Source organism: Lemur catta, chromosome 9 (assembly GCF_020740605.2).
Source record: "Lemur catta isolate mLemCat1 chromosome 9, mLemCat1.pri, whole genome shotgun sequence".
In the NCBI taxonomy this organism is placed as follows: Eukaryota; Metazoa; Chordata; class Mammalia; order Primates; family Lemuridae; genus Lemur; species Lemur catta.
In genome coordinates, this window is record NC_059136.1 from 6,482,393 (window position 1) to 6,503,096 (window position 20,704).

General features: G+C 50.4%; 1 protein-coding gene across 4 annotated transcripts in view; it reads left to right on the forward strand.

Annotated features, from left to right (window-relative positions):
• Positions 1 to 20,704, forward strand: part of NTRK3 (neurotrophic receptor tyrosine kinase 3) — a 351,142-nt gene that overhangs the window by 118,271 nt on the left and 212,167 nt on the right. For all 4 annotated transcript variants that reach the window (XM_045561747.1, XM_045561748.1, XM_045561749.1 and 1 more), the window contains exon 11: positions 350 to 452. In XM_045561747.1, the coding sequence (XP_045417703.1) occupies positions 350 to 452 (103 nt within the window). The remainder of the gene's footprint in view (positions 1 to 349; positions 453 to 20,704) is intronic.

Here is a 20,704-nt window from a genome sequence, read left to right on the forward strand (position 1 = left end):
AGTGTGAAGATGCAGAATTTGCTTGCTGATTGAAACAGTAAGAGAACCCTCTCTAGCCTTGCTTTTGCATCTCCTGACTCAGGATGACCCCCAGTGAGAAGGGCTCAGACCACTGAATCATGGAATTGATGGAACTCCCTCTAATCAAGTTGGGAAATTTATGTATTTTACAATGTCCTTGGGGGTCTCACAAATTACTTCTTCTAGAGACCTTGCTCAGTAGCACAGTTCTGAGAGGGCTGCAGTCGCCACTGCAGTAGGACTGTTCTCATCTGGGCACACGCGTTGCTTTCAGGGCACTCGGGTTTTCGGGGACCAGTCCTGACTGTCTGGCTTTGGCTCCTGACAGGTGTCCATCGCGGTTGGGCTCGCTGCTTTCGCCTGTGTCCTGCTGGTGGTTCTGTTCATCATGATCAACAAGTATGGTCGCCGGTCCAAATTTGGAATGAAGGGTAAGGTGGGATTTTCATTTTCAAGGGTGTCATGGGGGGAAACATGGCTACTTTTGATCAAAAGATGCTGTTTTTGTCTCCCTTTGCTGTCCCAGAGGGCCTCTGATTGTGGGGCCTAAGTGGTCCTGGTGAAGACTCCTGTCTGCACCCTTGTTCTTGGCAATCATGGATCAAAGGCAGTGTTGGGATCTGTGGGAACCAAACTCGGGACCACATGGTTTTGCTTTGCTGATAACCATTGCTTAGATGGACTTTTGCAATGAGGGTAATTTGGGAAGGAAGTTGGATTGATTGCAAATGAAGAGGGACCTAGGTTTCTTTTCATTATTGGTGGGTAAAGGGACTCCTGGTTTTAGGATGTGGTTTTTCTCTTGTCTGCACCTGTCTTGTGAGCTGTGTTGGGAAGCCAATTGCATGGTGAGATGGAGGGCGGTAGACTCCGGTATTGAAAAGCTGCCCATGCAGTGGCATCTCAGCACGTAACTCTGCACAGAGTCCCAGAACCGGTGCCAAGAGCAACATGATTTCTAAATCTGCTGGCCAGCTTCCATGACACAGAGTGTTCCACCCCACTGTGGCGGGTGGGGTGGCGGGATGTGGCTTTCCGCCAAGGCTCGGTAAGGGGACTGGCGTGAAAGGGGTTAACATGGCGAATTAGCATCCACCTGCCTGGTCCCAGAGATGGATGTGACCACATGGCCCAAGGGAGGCTGGGTACCAGTTCCCAAACAGAAACTTGAATTTCAAGATATACTCCCAGCTGGGGTTTCCATGTATGGCTAGCGTTGGGTGGGGGTGAGCAGGGAGGGACCATGAAAGGTTTGACAAGCCGTCAGGTTGCCGAGCTGGGATTCAGGTTGGTGTTTTCTAGTGAGACTGTGAAATCCAGAAAGATGAATTTCTACTGCTGTGATGCATGAGCGTCGGGGGTCCTGGCTTTGGTGCCTAGGGACGGAAGAGTGCATGAATGACCTGCACAAGGACAGTGATCCCCTGAACCTATATGCAACTGTTTGAGTGTCTTTACATGGCGGGGGGTTGAGTGTAGAAGGAACAGAACCAGTTCACAGGTTTTATTATATTCCCCAAAGATTCTGTGACTCCCTTAAAAATTTAGAACCCTGATAAATGGGCAGATACCCAGAGAGGATTAGAAGGGCAGCAAACCTGGGGCCGGACTGCTGGGATCCCCAGACACCTCCTACCTCTGTACTCTCTGCTCTTGGTGAACCTGAACAAGGCACAGCAAGGCAAGCCAGGTTTTCTCAAATCATCTGAACTGTTTTGACCAAGAGAAATATATGCACAGGAAAATTATAAAGAGGGGCTAGAAGTTTGGCCTGAGGCCAGGTGACTTAAACAAAGTCAGACCACCCTGAGGCACTTGATGGGAGATGTTTTATCTATCAACGCTCACCATGTGTCAAACAGGGCTTCATAGGTCTAGAGATGGGACGACCACTGAATGAGCTTGCAGCCTTCAATGTCAGGATAATCCTTGGGCTCCTGGCTTTGAGGACTGGCACTGCTGCTTGTGCAGAGTTTTCCTACCATAGGAGGAACGCTTCTAGTTCTTCCTCCTTCCACTTGAGAAAACATCAGGGCCTTGACCAAAGGGAAGAATGGAGCATTATTGTTCTGTTCCCGAGGAGGCGCACCACCAGCTGAGACCCTGCGACAGGCTTGGCAGTACTGTGAGAGCAGATTTTTCCTATTAATTGTTATCCGGTTTCTGGAACAGCGTGTCCCCATGTCGGATGGATTAGGCAACACCCAGGGCAGTGCCTCCCCTCAGCTGTCCTCGGAGCCTCTCCCAGCCCCTGCTCCCCGCTCCCAGGCTGAGCTGCCTTGTGTGGCCCCAGTTGGGCCAGAACAGGTCCACGTAGGTGGAAGTGAAATACCCTCTATTCTAAAGTCCTGCACCTTAGAGAAGTTACCCTGGAGTTAGAGGTAAGATGAGATAGTGTGTCCAAGACTCACCTAATTGAGAATTAAGCCTGCATCTCTTTGGTCTTTATTAAGCCCAACTGTGTTTAGGTCTCATTTTAGGATAACTGAGCAAATGCCTCAAGCTACATATACCCTTGATCTTTTACTGCCAGTGAGCATCTCAGCCCGGGAAAATGGGCGACTGCACGGGTACCAGAAGTCCTCCAACTCTGACTTACGCAGACCCTCATCTCTTCACCTCTGCCCCACTCTCTGTTTTGAATTTTTGAATCTGGGTGGGAATCATGATGCCACTTAATTGCTCTTTGGCTTCAGCAAAGTACCTTCTCGGGGTCTCTGTTTCCTCAGCTTCAAAATGGGAATGTGACTACCCACCTCACTGTGCTGCTGCGAGTGTCGAGATTGGTGTGTAATTGGCATATAAAGAAGGCTCCATGAGAGCCATTTCCCACTTCTTTACTTTGTGTATAAACCTCTGTGGGTTCCTTTTTTGCCCTTCCAAGAAGGGATGCCCCCCTAAGACTCAATCATGCCCTCCTTTGTCCCACACAATATATGGTAAAAACTCCTCTGTCATACACTAATCCCCATGCGCTGTTGTGTCTCTGCTCACACACCATCTGTCTATCCCGCTAGACCAGGAGCAACTGATGGCAGAAACCACGGATCGCTCAGCCCAGTGTGCCTGGAACTTCACATGGCACTTGACAAATGCTTGTTGAACTTGGGAATGAATGGCTCTAACTTTAATCGTAAAAAAAGCACAGCTTGTATATCAGCAATGGGCTAGGTAGGGCTAATTTGGAAATCTGAGATGTCTGGGCGGTGGGAAGTAGAGTGGGGATGGTGGGAAATCCATAAACAATTCCCGCCACCCCCATCTGAGGACCTGGAAACACCGTGTGTAGACGAGCAGGGCCTATTAAGGCGAACCTTACTTCCTTCTGAGAAACATGCAAGGATTAGTATAACAAACACCTGTGTTTCTTCCACCCAGAATATGCAACTGTTACTGTTTGGTTTTTTTTGTTTTAGATTTATGTATATATATATATATTTTTTGTTTTTTTTTTGTTTTTTTTTTTAATTTCAGCTTATCATGGTGGTACAAAAGTTCAGGTTATATATATTGCCCATGTCCCGCCCATCCCCCCGAGTCTTTAGTGCTTTCTTCTTGGAAGACATAAAATATGACTGATAAACCTATTATAGAACCACTGTAACCATCAGCCCTGGGCCCGTTCCCTCTCCCATCTCCATGGGCAGCTGTCAGTCTGGTTTTAGTGAGCATCCCCCAATGCACTGGTGTAGGTCTCTCTCCCTGTATCTCTGCCCCTCTGTGTCTCTGTCTGCTGTCTCTCCCCTCTTGGCTTCCTCCCAGGCACTCATATACCTCCCGGACTGCCAAATTAGCAACTGCCTCTTCCACATAGCAAACGAGTGGTCACAACTGGTAACCAATTCATTTTTACACTTCTACCTACATGTATATGTGCATACACATATACGTCTATATATATTCATATGCAGACATGCACATGTATATGCGTGTCTTTACAAAATGCATTACATTGTGTGTGCTTTGATTTATACATGTTTATCCTTCGAGTAGCATGCATCTTGCTTTATTTACTTGTCATGTGTTGGAGATCATTCCATGTGGTATGTGTAGGAATCCCACTGGACACTTCTTTATAGGAGACACTCTTACTGGGCGTGCTTCGTCCCAGACTCTTCTTTACTTTCATCAAATGCCATCTCATGGATCAAAATTTTGGCTTGGGGAGTGGGTCGTGTTAGGGTGTGACCTTATCTTCTCTTGGAATCACAAAGGTTTTAAAAGGGCGCTGAGTATACAGTGGAGGTTTATTTTCACTGCTGCTGCTGCAGCACACGCCTTAGGACAGCAGGTGTGATCTGTGAAGTATTCGGTGTGGCCTGGGCACTGACGGTCAGCTCTCCTGCTGGAGCAGGGCCCTGGATGGTTGCCGCTGTGCCAGGCCTTAACTCTAATGGCCAGGTCACAGGGTGGTCATGGTGGTGGGGTGGTGGGGCTCGGAGCAGGGGCTACTTATTGGAGGTACAGAAATGTATAAAATATTTCATATTTTAACAACTAATTATATTGTGCCAGTGCATCTTGAGCCTGGAATGCCAAGTTCATCCTCTCGAAATATTTTTAAACAAGACATCAAAAGACCATGACAATGGTCTAACTAGGCCCTCCTGTGTCCATATTTATAGATGAAGACACTGGGGCCCAGAAAAGGAAGTGCCTCACTCCAGTTTCAAGCCTAGTTGGGCTGAGTTGGGTCTAGAACTTACTTCCTACCTTGCAGCCCCATATGCTTCCCGGGTGACGCAAATGCCCTAACGCCTTTGTCTTGGCTGCTCCGCTGCCCACGTCCGCAGCGAGAGTACCATCTTCATTTCCCGCGGTGGCTGGACCAGTGACCAGGCAAGAGAGGCTGGCACGTGGGAACAATGATAAAACATGCCCTGTGGTCTTCATGTGAGATGAGCATCATTATTTCGTGGAGGGAGAAGCAAGTGGATGGGTCTTTTGCAGCCTGTGAAAAGAAGACACGTTATTTGGCCTCTTTTCCTCATCACCACCTCATAAGTATCTTTAAATACTTTTAGATCAGTGATACCCTGAGAGTTAACATCATATTTCTTGGCTTCCTCTTACTCCCACAGAGGAGACAGAATAATGGTCTATTGGAGCGGAAATAGACCTTGGGCCTATTGGGAGAAGGTGCCCATTGTATGGCTAGTGAAACCGAGACCCAGAGAAGCGCGGTGGCGTGCCCGGGCACAGAGCCGGCCCTGCTGCCCCTTGTACCTGGTTTGTGCAGGGAGCCGGGAAGCCCTGGGAAATGAGGCTGAATTGTGACTACATCGGCTCCATCCCTCTGACGCTCTGGGTGCTGTCCCACCTGGACGGGGGCTTTCAAAAATTCTCGCTAATCCCCTTTTTCCAACCTGAGACACACCTGGCCTCGGGGAAAGGTGTGAGCTGATTGAGGAGCAGGCCGAGAAGACTTCCTGTCTCCTTCGGGGGTACCGCAGGCTGCAGGGCAGGGCAGCGTGAGTGGAAGGCTGGGAGGGAAGGGGGGTAGGAACCATTGCTGGGGCTTCCGGTGATGCTTAAGCCTTGCAGGCCTCCTCAGCCTGATGGTTGGATGTGTGTTGGTGCCTCCGACGGCCTGCGGATGAGCTTGCGGGACTGTTCCATTGTAAATTAGCCTAGTTAATAGGTACTTAAAGTAAAGTGGTTGCCTATTTGATTATGATTGGGGGTTATTAACATTTTTTCCATAAACAGATGGTAACTGTCCTCTGAGTGGATTGTAGAATCATGCCAGAGTCTTGATTGGGATGGACTGGCTCCTGCCAAAAGATCTCAGGGGCTGGTGCCGCGTTGAATGGTCTTGTTATCCTTCTGGTTTAACCGCTTGGCTGAGGGAATGATTAGACTTGGGAAGGACTCATTTCTGCTTGTCTCCTAACCTGGGAGCATTGGACTGGGAAGGGCTCCTTCCAGGTGGAGGGAGGTGCAGGTGGGAGGGACCTTGGACTCCCGAGGCTGTGGCACTCCCACCAGGTGTTTCTTTCTCAGCCAGGGCAGAGTTTCCCTGTGTCTATGGCCATGGGCATAGGCAGGGGGGTTGGTGCAAGGAGCATGGTGTGGCAATAGGAGATGATTGAAAGGGGGGCTGGACCCTGGAGAAGGGCACTCTTGGTGTCATTGAGTAAGACAACTTCTTTTGCCCTGTGAAAAACGCTTATTTGACCTCTATTTAATAGGGGATTGGAAGCCAGGAGCCGTGCAAGGCAGAAATGAAACTGGGGAAAGGAATTGGATTTCCTCACTTCCTGAAATACGTCCATTCTTCCTTCTTCCTTGTTTTCTTTCTTCTTGACTTCTTTTTCTATTTCCTTCTCCAAATTGAGGTGTGCATGGGAGGAAGGCACCACTGGCCCCTGCAACGATCTTATACCTGGGACTCCTGGTGTAAGATGACTCTTGGAACACAATTTTGAGAGCCGTTTCTGGCTTCTCTCCTGTGTCCTTATCCTAAGGTGCTCGTATTCTCCTAACAAATGCTTGTGTGCCCTTACCCTCTTTTCCAACACTTTGACAGATGCTCCAGCTGTGTCCTCCAACACTCCTAGTATTTGGCCGAGTCTAAATTAAATAGGTTAAGTCTGTGGCACATTTATGCCCAGGCAGGGCATACCTTAATGGAAGCCAGGGGTCCTCTGCTTCCCTTTTTCTCTGCTTTGGACTTCATGGAGAGGCTCTGGCTGCAGACGAAGCTCTGCCTGATTAATGACTGAGTTCTAGAATGTGGTGCCTTGGAGCTTGGAGAAGAAGGCTGGAAGGGCATGTGTATTTCTCTGGCATGCCGCCCTGTCCTTTGTGGTAGCTTCGCAGGTGTGCAGTGAATCATCATGGAAATCCCGCAAGGTCACCACTGGTCGTCTGAAGGCTGGACTGCTCTAGTTCTGCTGTGCTCATGCCTCACTCTGGAGGCCCCAAGGAGCCAACTATTCTCCAGTACTGACTCTGCTATTTGGAGGGAAGTCCCTGGAAATGGAGTCTGGGACCAAATGTTTTTCCTCTGTGGCTACCTGCTAGCTGGCTGTTCTCGGCAGGCCCCTCTGTCCTGTTCAGCAGGGCCGAGGGTGGCCAACATGTTTGGCTCTGTAGCCAAAGCGATGGCCTCTCAGATTCACTTAACTATGGCAGCAGAACACGGTGCTCACTGATCCATGTGACTGCAGCTGGCTCCCACAGGGTTAACAGCCCTTGGCTACCTCCGTTTAGAAGTTCTCAACCTTTTGTTCCCTGCTACCCATGTGACAGATGAGAGTCCCATGCCTTAGGCCCGACTGTGGTTGTGACCAGCCTTTTCCAAAAGTGCTGGCTCTCGCAGTAATTTCACACCTAAGAAAAATATATCAGAAGATGAGATAGCAACTGGGCTTTCTAAAATTAGGAATAAAAGCACAAGTCCAAACTAATTTTTGCTCTTAAAAATTCACGAACTTTAGTATTTTATTATCCATCACAGGCCATGGTGATGTACTTCCTCACTGCCCCAGGAAGCCTGCTGTGTTGGTAGCAGGATGGAAGATGGGGTGAGGGGGGAGGGGCTGTCAGCCTTGACTTTCTCGCATTGTCCTTTGCCCAAGACGGTTTCACCCCTGCAAAGTCGAGTTGCAGAAGCTGCTCTCATGGCACATTCTTTCCCTCTATGCATCTTCTCCTCCGGGTCTTGGGAGCTTTATGTGCCCAGAAGGAGGCATGGTCATGAGCTTTGGCTGACGAGAAGCTGTCCCATGGCTACAGTGCCCAAGCTCCGTGTTTATGCAGCCCATTCTCCTGTGAACCCTGCAGAGGGCTTTAGGATGTCCAAAGAGCAGCCCTGGAAACTACAGGCAGTAAAGCAGAGAGATCAAAACACCTGTTATTCAGAACACATGTTTTTGGACTGGGGGGAAAACCACATGCTGGAAGCAACAGCCATCAAGCCAACTGCTGCAAGTCCCCAGCCCTGGCTCCTTGTCACCCACTGTGTTCATCACAGGGAATGAACTGTGCAGGGGAGTGGAGAGGGCTGTACTGCAGGTGGGGCAATAGCGCCCTTCAGCCAGCTGCGGTTCCAGCAGCCAGGTGTGTCTGCCACCTGTTCCGGCCCGGAGCTTCCAGGGGAAAGAAGGAGGAGCCCCAGGCTGTCCTGTCTCTGGTCCTCGCACTTGGAAGGGTTAGTAACACTCGCCTCTCCCTTCCCCACCGCCCTAGTGTACTTACAGAGGAAGCAACCAAGTCGCTCTGGTGCCTGCCTCGTAATCCTCTTCTCCTGTGTCAGCTCTGCTCACAAGCCAGAGGGAGATGTTCGAGCTCCCTCCGTGACAGGACTGGCTCCCTAATTCACGGGGCCCAGTGCAAAATGTTAAAAAACTATTAGGATTTCAAGACAGCCACAACAGAGCATTAAACCCCAACAGCAGGGCTCTTCTGAGTGTGGAGCCAGGTCCATGAAGCCAGCTCTGCCTCCTGAGTACAAAACCCAGCGTGGTTTCAGGTCCTAGCTCCTTTATTCCTCAATAGGGTTGAAGGAGACCGGGATCTCTGCGCTTCCTTTTGGAGAGAAGCTGAGATTTGAGGTAAAGACAAAAATATCAGCTGGTTTTTCACTTTTCATCATAGTAGGCAAAGAGAATGGGAGGCAAAAAGCAGTGGTGATCTAGCACCTCCTGTGTTATCCTGGATAGAGCTGGAACCCATTCTACTAAGTGAAGCATCACAAGAATGGAAAAACAAGCGCCACATGTACTCAGCATCAAGTTGGTATCAACTGATCAACACTTATGTGCACATGTGGTAGTAACATTCATCGGGTGTCGGGCAGGTAGTTGGGGAGGAGGGGATGGGTATATTCACACCTAATAGGTGCGGTGTGCACCGTCTGGGGGATGGACATGCTTGAAGCCCTGACTCGGGTGGGGCAAAGGCAATATGTGTAACCTAAACATTTGTACCCCTGTAATATGCTGAAATAAAAAAAATTTATTGAGTACTGCTGTGCTCCGGATGTCTAATATTAATATATCTTATAATATTGAGTCTTCATAGATGGCTTTTATTTCCATTTTAAGAATGAGAAAGCTGCTCACAGTGGTTAACTTGCTCAAGGTCACGTAGCTGGTAAGTATCAAAACCAGGTTTTAAATGTGTTCACTCTGAATTGGTGGTTCTCAATCTTGGCCACACATTTCAGACACCTGGTGAAATTATGTAAATCCCCAAACCTAGGTCATATCCCAGATCAATTGAATCAGGCATGGGCACTCTTTTTTAATTCCCTGGGTGATTTCATTGTGCAGCTAAGGTTGAGGACCAATGGTCTACATCCAATATGCATCTGCGTATTTCACTGGGTCCCCAGGTCACTTACGTAGTCTGCAGACTAGCTCGTCTGACCACGTTTAGAGCTTGTTAAATATGCAATTGCCTGGGTGAAGTGGGGAACAAGCGATCTCTCTAGATGGTTCTGAATGCTCACTAGGGTTTAGGAACCACCAGCCTGCACCTGTACAGAAACAATGGATGATAACATGGACAATGTGTCTCAGACTTTCATGTGCACATGAATATTGGAGGATTCTGGGGTCTTGTTAAAATGCAGTCTCTGATTGAGCAGGTCTGGGGAAGGCCCGAGAGTCAGCATTTCTTTTTTTTTTTTTTTTTTTGAGACAGAGTCTCACTCTGTTGCCCAGGCTAGAGTGCCATGGCATCAGCCTGGCTCACAGCAACCTCAAATTCCTGGGCTCAAGTGATCCTACTGCCTCAGCCTCCCGAGTAGTTGGGACTATAGGCATGCGCCACCATGCCCAGCTAATTTTTTCTGTATATATATTTTTAGTTGTCCATATAATTTCTTTCTATTTTTAGTAGAGATGGGGTCTCGCTCTTGCTCAGGCTGGTCTCGAACTCCTGAGCTCAAACGATCCGCCCGTCTCGGCCTCCCAAAGTGCTGGGATTACAGACGTGAGCCACTGCGCCCGGCCTAGTCAGCATTTCTTACCAGCTTCCAGAGGATGCTGCCGCATGGACCACACTTTGAGTGACAAGGGGCTAAGCCATTGCTGAAAACCTCAGTCCTGTGACCTGGGGACTTAGGTCACCTCTCTGCTTTGTGTTTGTTCTTGTGTGCCATTAGCAAATGAACCTGCCCCAAATACTTACTGGCTGGGATTTTGTGACTGTAAGATTATAAACTGTAACCACGACTTCAAAGTCATTTCAGTTCTATCCTCTGGGTAAACAAGCCTCTCTTCTTTCCTTGGTTCTATAGTGGCTTCCTTGGTTCAAAACCAAACTGCTACCTCCTTTCACACAAAGGCACTGGCAAGTTCTGCTGCCTCAGCTGATCTCAGTGACAGCTGTGAGGTCCATCAATGCTGAAGAGGGGTGGGGGCAGAACCCCAGAGAGGCAGCAGGCAGTGGACAGGCCATCCATTCCTCTCTGCTTCTAGAAACTTCCATATCTTGTTTGCTCCCTCCCATAACTGATCTTGAAGGAAATGTTGGGGGCTATGGAAAACTGGAAAAGCCTGGGCTGGCAGGCCCTGGAGTGGATCAGAACAGGTCAGGCAGCGGGCGGAGGAAGCCCTGTGGGTTAAGTTGGGGGGCCGCCCCGCCGGGCCGCCGGCCTCGAGACACTGCCTTTGGCGGTGGCTGGAATCCCATTCCTCTCCCCTGCGGCTCCGGCAGCCAGCGTGCGCGCTGGAAGCCTGCCCTGCTCTCCAGCGGACTGTGCAGTAAGAGTTGCATAGTTGGCCGGAGCCCAGAGCGGTTTCTTTATCAGCCCTGGAAATGCCGAGCCTGTACCTGACGGGCATGTTGAGTTCAGAGGGGCCTCTGTGCTGCGGCAGCCATGAGGACCTGCTCCCAGGCAGGAGGAAGGATGCCAGCGGCTGTCTGCCTGTCTGTCTGTCAGCAGGCCTTGATGGGCAGCCCCAAGGAAGGTGCTCGGGTGGTTCCAGAAACTGCCTTTCAAAGTGAATCCTTCCAAATAAGTTGAGTACACTACATTGGCCTTGGACCAGTTGAGGGGGTGTGGCGGGGCATCCTGTTGTTGGCCTGGCCTCTAGGGAAAGCAGACAGGGTTTGGGCACTGTCATTAGCCATTATGTGGGAAAAGGGCTCCAGCAGCACTGGCCCCTGCTTCACGCTCACTTTGCCGGGGGGACGTGCCAGGCCGATAGGGCTGTGTGCAGAGCTCGCTGCCTCCTGGGGAGAAGCACTATCAGAAATTAGGGGCCCTCCAAGAGCTTGGGTGACAGACACTCACGTTTGCTGTTGCCCAGTGTGTGCACTGGGGCAGACTTTCTGGAAGGTGGCTTGGCAATTTTTATTAAAAACCTAAAATCATGAAAGCCCGTATCCCAGTGACTCCACTTGTGAAAATTTAACCTAATAAGCACAATGGCTGTGTGTATTTACGTGCATGGACACTTATCCCATGGTGACTTATAGAATTACTTAGGTATCTAATAATAAATGGCTAGTTAAGTACATAATGGTCTATCTATATGATGGGATGCAATGCAGACCTTAACGATAGTTTTTTGAAGTAGATTTTCAATATTTCTGAAAGAATACACATGCCTATGGTAAGACAGCCTGATAGCATAAAAGATAATACAAACACAAATCTCAATGTCTTCCTAATTTCCTGCTACTAGGAAAACCACTATTTAGAGGTTCTTGCATATCCTCCCAGCAATAGTTAATGCTTATACGAGGATGTATGTTTCCCTGTTGCTTTCACACAGAGGCAAGCCTGGATTCATGTTTTCTGTGTGCCACGTTATTTCTGCTAACGATCTGTCTCTGAGATTCTTTCGCATCAGTTCGTAGAGATTTGCAGCATCCTATTTTTACAGTTGTATACCAAGAATGATATTTTAGCGATATTTATTGACATGTGAAATGTTTACAATATATTTCCAAGTGGGAAAAGACTCCACACAATCTCTCTAATCCTGGTTTTTGTTGTTGTTGTAGAATAAGGGGAAAATATTTTCATACGTATACCTAGAAAAGACACTGGGGTCATGCAGAATTATAGGTCAGACTGTGGTGCCAGGTCCCAGCAGTTGTTATCTCTGGGGGGTGGGATTGTGGATGCTTTTTTATTTCCTCCTTTGTGATGTCTTATTCTGCCTCCCAAGTGTTCCGTATTGAACCTTAAAAACAAAACAAAGCGGGCATGAGACCCAGGGGCACAGGGGAGCTCCTGGGGATGGCAGGCTCCCCTCTCTCTGTGGACTCAGGTGCTGACTCCCTTCCCCACCTGGGCCCATCTGCCCCTTCCTGGGGAAAGCCGTGGCTCTGTTGTCACCTAGGGTTGCCAACAGCACATACTACGGTCCCTCATAGTGTGTCCTCAGGACCCTGCCTCAGAGTCATGGATGGTGGTGGGGGCTGATGAAAATGCAGATTCCTGGGCTGCAACTACTGAATCTGATCCATCCGCTAGGAGGCCCTGGCAATCTGTATTCTTACAAACACCCTAGTTGGTTTTGATGTGCATTAAAGTTCAAGAAACTTTGGTATAGATCCGGAATTGGCAAACTTTTTCATAAAGGGCCAGATAGTAAATGTTTTAGGCTCTGCTGGCCATATGGTTTCTGTTGCAGCCACTCAACGCTGCTGTTGTAGCATGAAAACAGTCATAGACAACATGTAAGTGGATGGGCATGGCTGTGTTCCAATAAAACTTTATTTACAAAAATCAGTGCCAGGCCAGATTTGGTCTGCAATCCATAGTTTCAGACCCCATAGTTTCAATCCAGTGTAGATTGACCTGTTACCCTTAAAAAATTAATCAGGAGGTAGAGGAGCTGCCAAGAGCTCCTTATATTTGAAGAAGCAGGTCACTGTGTCAGTAGCTACAATTAATTGAGTGCTTATTATATGCCTGACACTTTTCAGACATAACCTACACCTTAGTACAATGCCGCAGTGGCTATTGTCTGTGCTGTGCCAGCAAGGCAATTGGAAGCATGCAATGATTAGCACAAGCTTAGCTGATTGGTAATGGTGGGTTGGCCAGCTTGCAGACTTCGGGAGGAAAGTTGTCATGCTACAGTCCTGTTTCTCTCTGGCCTTTGGGAAGGAATGATTTCAAAATCTGTTCCCAGGGTATCAGGTGCCCACAGGTCCCTCCAAGTCCCCAAGCTAAGGAGGAAAAGCCACAGCCATGCTCTTTGTTGTGGAACAAATCCTGGGGTCCCTCTGAACCTCACGGATGCCTCAGCTCTTCGGGGTCCTCAGCGGTGCCAGGTCTGCCAGGCGGGGTGGACAGTGCTCAGGCTGAGGGGGCTGATTCACTTTCTTGAAGGCAGGGGAGTGCTGGTGGTGGTATAGAAATGGCTCCGCCCACTATGCTGGACAGTTCTGAGTCCTGAGTCTCCCACTACTGTGCCCAAGAGCCTTCAGACCCAGGCTGTGACAGGAGACGTTCTTGTGGCTCTGCTCCATGGCCACACAGGTTTCCAGATGGTCTGATGTGAAACATTCACCCTGCTTAGAGCCCATGGGGCCAGGATGGCGGGCACTCCTCCTGTCTGCGGACTGGCCGAGGGGACAGTGGCAGGGGCAGGCAGAAGGCAGCCTGTTGAGGACCGGGCCTTGCTTCCCTGCCCCTTCTCACCACTCGGCCGGATTCAGCCTCTGAGGCTGGTGGTTCATCTGGGTGGCTTTGCCAGGGAGCAATATGGGCAATGTCAGTCCCCTCTGCTGTTCCCTTTATAAAAGTACCAATGGCTGACATTTATAGAGAGCCTCGTTTGCCTTGAGATGCTGGTTCATTATGTAAAATCTCAAAGGCCTGGGCTGCTCCTTGGATTAACTGAGATAATGGACATACAATGGAAACCCGAACAAGTGACCCAATACCCAGAGCGCAGTAACTGCCCAACCAACAGAAGCTAATGACATGACAGTCACCACTGTTGTGCCGGTCAGGAATCCCCACAGCGATCCGCTGTGGTCTGTATTATCCTCCTGATTTTTACAGATGAGAAAACTGAGATTCACACGCCCCTGGGCTTCCATGCAGGGTCAGCAGGTCTGTCTGGGTTCACAGCTGCATGCTCTTGGTCACTATTGTGCATTTGAAAGTCAGAATATAAGGAGACCCAGGGCTTCTGGGAGCCTTGAAGGGGCCCCAGCCCAAGGCCCTGCAGAAAGACCTTGACAGATGTTCATGTCCCTGTGTCATCTGAGGGCCTCCTGCCTGCCCACAGACCCGCGAGTGGCAAGCTCCCCACGCGGACAGCCTCACACTTTCCGCTTATCAGTTGATAAGCTGCTTATCTGCCTCAGGTGGACAGGTGGCTGCAGATTAATGGGGCCTTTTGTGGCCCTGGTCCTGGCCCTCTAATCCACAGCCCCACCCCTTTCTGCTGTCTTCCTCTGCCCGTCCAAGGACACCAGCGCTTTGGGAAACAGTGCAGCATGTCCCGCAGAAACCTTACTTCCGTGTCCCACCTGAGTCTGTGACTCTGGCCACCAGCCTCGGGAGAGCTTGAACCAGGCTCAGAGAGGCGGCTGAGGCAGGTGTGCAGGTGTGCAGCAGCAGCCTGGACAGACGGACGCCCTGGCCATTGTGCCCCAAACCACGCCTGGTGGCGCCCGCCCCACCTCTGTATCTCAATGACCGTCCTGTAAGCCAGAGACTTGAGTCACTCCTGACACCTTCCTCTCCTTGCTCAGTCGCCACCTCCCTATGCATCCCCGCCCTTGTGCAGTCTCAGTCCTGTCACTGTGACCCAAGCAGCTCCTGAAGCTGCCCCCTCCCTCTGCACACAGCCACCCTCTGTGCTCTTGGGGCTCCTGCCTCAGCTTCCCAGCCAGACCTCCCCTGGCCCTTGGGTGCGTTCTCTGCCCTGCAGTCATAGCAACAGAGTCGTGGCTTCGAAAGGGAAACTGGGTTGTGTCCCCCTCCCTGCTCCAGACACTCCAGGCTTCTACCTGCTCTTAGGGCAAATGCTGACACCCTGACGTGGCACTGCTGGCCCAGGGGGGTCTGGCCCCAGCCACATCCTCAGCCTCCCCCTGCTACAGGACTTCCACCCCCCCCCCCCACCAGAGCTCCATGCTCCCGAGGACGGAGGCACCTCACGCTCCTTCCTGCAGCAGCATTTTGCACAGTTATTGGCGGGAGTGTTGGATTCGTGCTTGCCGCTCCCAGGAGACTGTTCTGGGTTTGCTCACCTGGCAGCACTCATATCAGCAGCCTGCCTGAGGCACGGGGTGCACGAATGTCCCCGGGCACCTTGGGCTTTGCACCTGAAGGGCTGGAATGTGGAGCTCCTCCCCTGGCCACCAGCACCCCAGCACTGTCACTTCTGAGATGGGACATGTACTCTGGGACATTTCCTTCTGGTGCCTGTTGATTGCATATAAGATAAAGACAGGAACGTTCTGGAGGAGAACACTCTCCTCCATCGACAGCTCTTTTCAGACACTGCTTCCTTCCTCCCACTCCTGGGGTGCACCGGGGGCAGGAAGACTCGAGGCTGACCTGGCTTTGGGTACCTGGTCCTCTTTCCCCCTCATTGTCTCTCTCTTTACTCGTCACTTTATGCAGATTCTGGCCAATCCCATGGTTTCTTTTTCCATGCTACATGGCTAAGATTTCTTCCCCAGTTACGCTACTGGGGCTTATTAAAGTTTAGAGCCAGACAGACCTGGCGTGGAACCCCAGTTCTACTGCTTAGAGAGCTGCGGGACCTACGGTGACGTATTAACCATTCTGAGCCTCCATACTCTCCGCTGGCAAATGGGAGGGATAATCCTTACCGTACAGGATTTTATGAGAATTAAATGAAATTATGTACAGAAAGCAATTAGCATAGTCCCTGGCCATGTAGTAATCACTCAATTAATGTTGTGAGGGGAGAAATAATTATGATCTTTGCTCCACTCAGAAAAGCCGTGATAATCCGCAGGTCCCATTATAGCTGTGGTTCACAGCCTTGGTCCTCCCTTAGAATCACCTGCAGATCTTTTAAAAATTCCAGTGGCCGGGCTAGGCCCCCAGCCAGTAAGTTAGAATCTCAGGGTCGTTTCCAAAGCTGCCCAGGCAATTTCAACGGGCAGCCAGGGCTGTGAACTGCGTCGTGGCCTCCTGGCCTCTTTCTGGCAGAGCTCAAGCCCAGGGACTTAAAGAGACGGGTAGGCGGTGGAGGGCTGAAAGTATGGTGGGGAAAGTGCCCATTTACTGGGCCCTGCTATGTCTCTGGCACTGTGCTTGGCACTTTACCTACATGTTCTCATTTGATTTTCACCAGGAACTTGTGATAAAAGAGTTGTTGTCCCTGTTTCTTATAGGAGCTTGGGGAATGGTGAGCTACTTGCTTGAGGTCAGGCATTGGTGAGTTGGCGTAAGGATGGAGGACCAAGAGAGAGGTCGCACAGACTGGTGCTGGGCACTCTCTCCTCTTCTGTGTCTTGCACAGCATGCTCTTGCGGCGAGATGACTCAGTGCCCCACGTTCACCACCCTCCGCCTGCGGGCTGGCTGCCGCACCTGTCTACCTGCAGTGTTTAATGACCCAGCCCGCTTGTGGCTCACCGGGCCCTCACCAGCGATCTGCCACCTGTTCTGCCATGAGCGGTCGTGCTGTTTGCTTATCGGGGAGGTTTAAGTGCCTTGCAAAGACTCCCCACGGATGGGGGGAGAGCATACACTGACTAGAAATGGGAACATTTTTTTGGTTTTGTTTTTGTTTTTTATTGTCATCAATTTCCAGGTACTCTGTTGGGTTGGGGAAAAGTGAGGGGTGGGGTGGGCACGGAGAGGAAAGGATTCTTTCTTGCCTGACTGTGCAGGTGGATTAGAGAGAGAATTCTCCAGTTCAGAAATTCTCAAACTGTACCGTGCATGTGCAGCACTGGGAAGGATCTTGCTACAGTGCAGATTCTGATTTGATGGGTCTGGGGTAGGGCCTGAGATTCTGTGTTTCTCCTAGGCTCTGGAGGCAGGCTGATGCTACTGGTCTGCTCCCAGCAAGGGAGACCCAAGTCTGTTTTCTGGCCTCTGCAATTTTTATTTCGGGAAGCATCATGGCATGCTGTAGGAATCTGGGTTCTGGCCCTGGCTGTGCTCTAATTTATCTTTGGATGTCCTGTGAGCTTCACTTTTGTTCTCTATAATTGGAGGGGTTTGGATTAAAGGGCTTCGGAGTTCCCCTCTGCTTGTGACATTCTGTGATTCTGTCAGTTGCAGAAGGTAGCATGGAGTGAGGAGGATGGGAGCTAGTGGGAAGCGGGAATTTTTAGGAGCATCCATTGCATAAATTGGCCTTTTTTTTCAGGATCACCAGGTCTGAATCCTGAGAGGCCAGAGGCTGAGGGAGACGGGCAATGAACTTGCTTTTGTGATGTGTGCCAAGAGCCAGGGTAGACTGTGAAGTTCTGGCAGGTAGTGACAATGGCTCCTACTTCCTAATTCATACACCAGGCTTCTGGGAATGGCAGGAGTGTATTTGGAGGAGTGTATCTAGGGCTGTCTGCCGTTCTGCAGGTTTCATGGAGGCCTTCTCTGTGCCGGCACAGGGCCAGGCACTGGGGGACACAGACAGGAGCAAAGCACACTTTCTGTCCTTAATGAGCACAGTTTCTAAAGAGAATGGCGTGTCTTTCAGAACCTGGAAGTTGGAATCCCTCTCACTGATACTGTGTGTCCAGCAACTGGGGTCTCTGCCTATGGGGGGCAGTCAGGGTCTCCTGACGCCATGACGGTTAGCCCCTCGGGTCTGCCTGCACCTGCCCACCACATCTCTAGGATGTCGCTTGTTTCTGCCATGGTGTTCCTCACTAGTCTTGCCACCTTGTCGGATTCTTGGATCCCCAGGTCCTGACCGCCTGCAGTCTAGTCTCTCCCAGTGTCAACTGAGACTTAGTGATGATGCCACATTTTGTTTGGGGAATTCAGGTCTGAGATTGTGTGATGTTTTCATTTCACCATTGTCTGCAGAGGATTTTTCACACGGGCAGGCTGTATCTATCCTTTCCAATCAGACACGACTGTCTGCAGGTGGACAGGCCTTGGACTCCTGTCTCCTGATTGCATTGGCAGAATAGGAAGGGGCCTCGCTTGGGCCAGAGAGGGCTGTTGGAGCTGGGTGCAGCCTCGGCAGGGGGCCCGTGGAGCTTGGAGACAGAGTCCTGGTTCGGGTGGGGCACTGCCATCGTCCCTGCAGTCCTGCCAGACACACGGAAGCTCTCAGAACCGCAAATCGACGTTATATGATAGCTCCAGGAAGGCACATGCCTTTATTTTTACTTTTTATTTTATAGACTTATTTTCATAAAAGGAATATAGCTTCATTATAGAAAAATCTAGGAAATACTGAAAAAAAAATCAGTGGCAACCCTATTACTCAGAGATTATGACTATTAGCGTAACGTGTATGAATACACCTGCGTGGATGTATATATGCACCCACACATGCAGCTGTACATCTTTTCCTTCACACAGACATTGAATAAAATGCATATTTAATAATCAAATAAACATACATATATACCTATAGATCTGTACCTAAGTATATTCACATACATATTCTACACGTTTTTAAGTGAAGATGGTCTTGAGCAATCCATACAGTTTTTTGATGTATTTTTTTCACCTAATAGTATTTCTTAAACACCTTTCCATGCCATTCAATGGGCCCATCTCTAGCTTTTCCATTACGTTGCAAAGCTCATTTTCCTTTCTTGCTTTCTTCTGTTCACATTGCTTGTACTCTGTGCCATTTCATCTGGTTAATTCAGGATGTGGTCCATCTGCCCTGAGGCCACGTGGCAGAGGGACGCGTGTGCGTCTAGAAAATGCGAGTGCATGCAGGAAAGACACGGCCAGGCCTTCTCCCTCTGTGCGTGTTTGCAGCCGGCTTTGTTCGGGAAGCCTCAGGTATGAGACACTTGGCAGAAGCCAAGCGAACCTTGTCCTGTCGGCAGCGGTAGCCGCCGCCGCATCCATGAGCAATTATAGGTCACCCGCTGTGGGGCATTTCAGAGGCCTGAGGGACACAGTTCTGCTACAAGCAGAAACTGCTGGGGAAGCTGGGATGGACCGAAGAAAATCTGTAACCTTAACAACAGAACCTCGCACACATGTGCAGGTTCGCACCGACAAACGCTAGCTGAGTGAGAGAGGCCGAGGAGGCAGTGTCTGCGGGCACGCGCTCCGGGGTGGGACCGGAAGTGGAGTCCTAGATGCGACACTTTCTTTGTGACTTGGGTGAGTGGCTTAAACTCTCCAGGCCTCAGTTGTCCTCATGTGTGAGTGTGAATAGTGCCCACTTGGAGGGGTTTGAGAGGATCGCCTGAGACTACACGTGGGGAGTTCTCACACAGGGGATCCCGCGTGGGCCACGGTTGGAACGCGGCCACCACTGGCACGGTTTGGGGACTCTCACAGGTAGAAGGAAGGCAGTGCTTCTGCGGTGTGTGTGTGTGTGTTTCCACTCATGAGGTACCTTTCTTTTGATGAACTTAAAATACTTTATGGTGTTATTTTTATTTGATATCTGTGTGAAGCTCAGGGAAGAGGTGTGGCCCTGCTCCTAAATTCAGACCCAGAGCAGCAGCAGCGCGTCAGGGACTGGCGGGAGGAGCATCAGAGCAGCAGGAAGGAGGGCAGGTCTCCTCCTGCCTCTGGGACTGTGTGGCTGTGTGACCTTGGCCAGCCCCCTGCTCTCTCTGATCCTCCCTTCCCTTGACTTAGAAGGAGCCTGGGGGTTGGGCCACCTCCTCCCTAAGGTCGCCTCCAACCCCAACCCTCTGTGACTCCAAGGCAGCAGTGTCTAGGTCCGTGGCCCCTCCTTGAATGTTACCCTCAATCTGGGTTGACACTTCTGAGATGTCAAATGTAGATAGTCGGGCCAACGCCTGCCAGCACCCTGGATGGCCTCAGAAGGTGCCTGGACTTTGCAACGTCCAGGACGAGCTGAGGGGGAAGCGCTGTGCTAGCAGCTCCTCACTGGGACAGGCTTTCTTGCTCTAAGTGTAGCTTAGTGTGAATTATTTATGATGATCCTTCCTAGTCACTGGGGAGATGAATGAAGTCTCAGTGATCAGAGCTCTTGCACAGTCTGCTCTTGGCTAAAGTCTGCTGAGATATCAATCCACGTAGAGTGCCAGGACTGGAGAGTTTCAGAGCTTGTCACCAACTTGAGCAAGAGCCAGCGGAGTTCCACCAGGTGAGATGGTAGCCCAGCTTGCAGGGCAGAGGAAGGGTTGTCTTCTGAACATAAAGGGATGAGTGAGTAGAGAATCAATACCTTAGTTCTGGCCTCTGAGCCCTTCCAAGTGGATAACTTACCCCTACTTTCTCCTTCCCACCTCCCTGCCGTTGCCAGTGGGATGTTTAGGAACTCCTTCTCCTCACTGCTCCTGCAGCTGCGGTTTCCGTGAGCTCAGCAGCACAGAGTTGGCCGTAGGAAGAGACGAGACGGCATGGCGATGCCAGGAGCTCAGGCTGCAGAAAGGACTGGGAGGAGGCAAATAGCCAGGAAATGGGCACACACACACACACACACACACACACACACACATGTACAGGCACACGCACATGCACACACACATGCACATGCACACACACACACACACACGCACACACACACACGCACGCAAACACGATTTGAAGCAACTGAACTTCAGTGCTGATAGCTGGGAAATGGCACCAGCATGAGGCTGTCAGGGGCAAC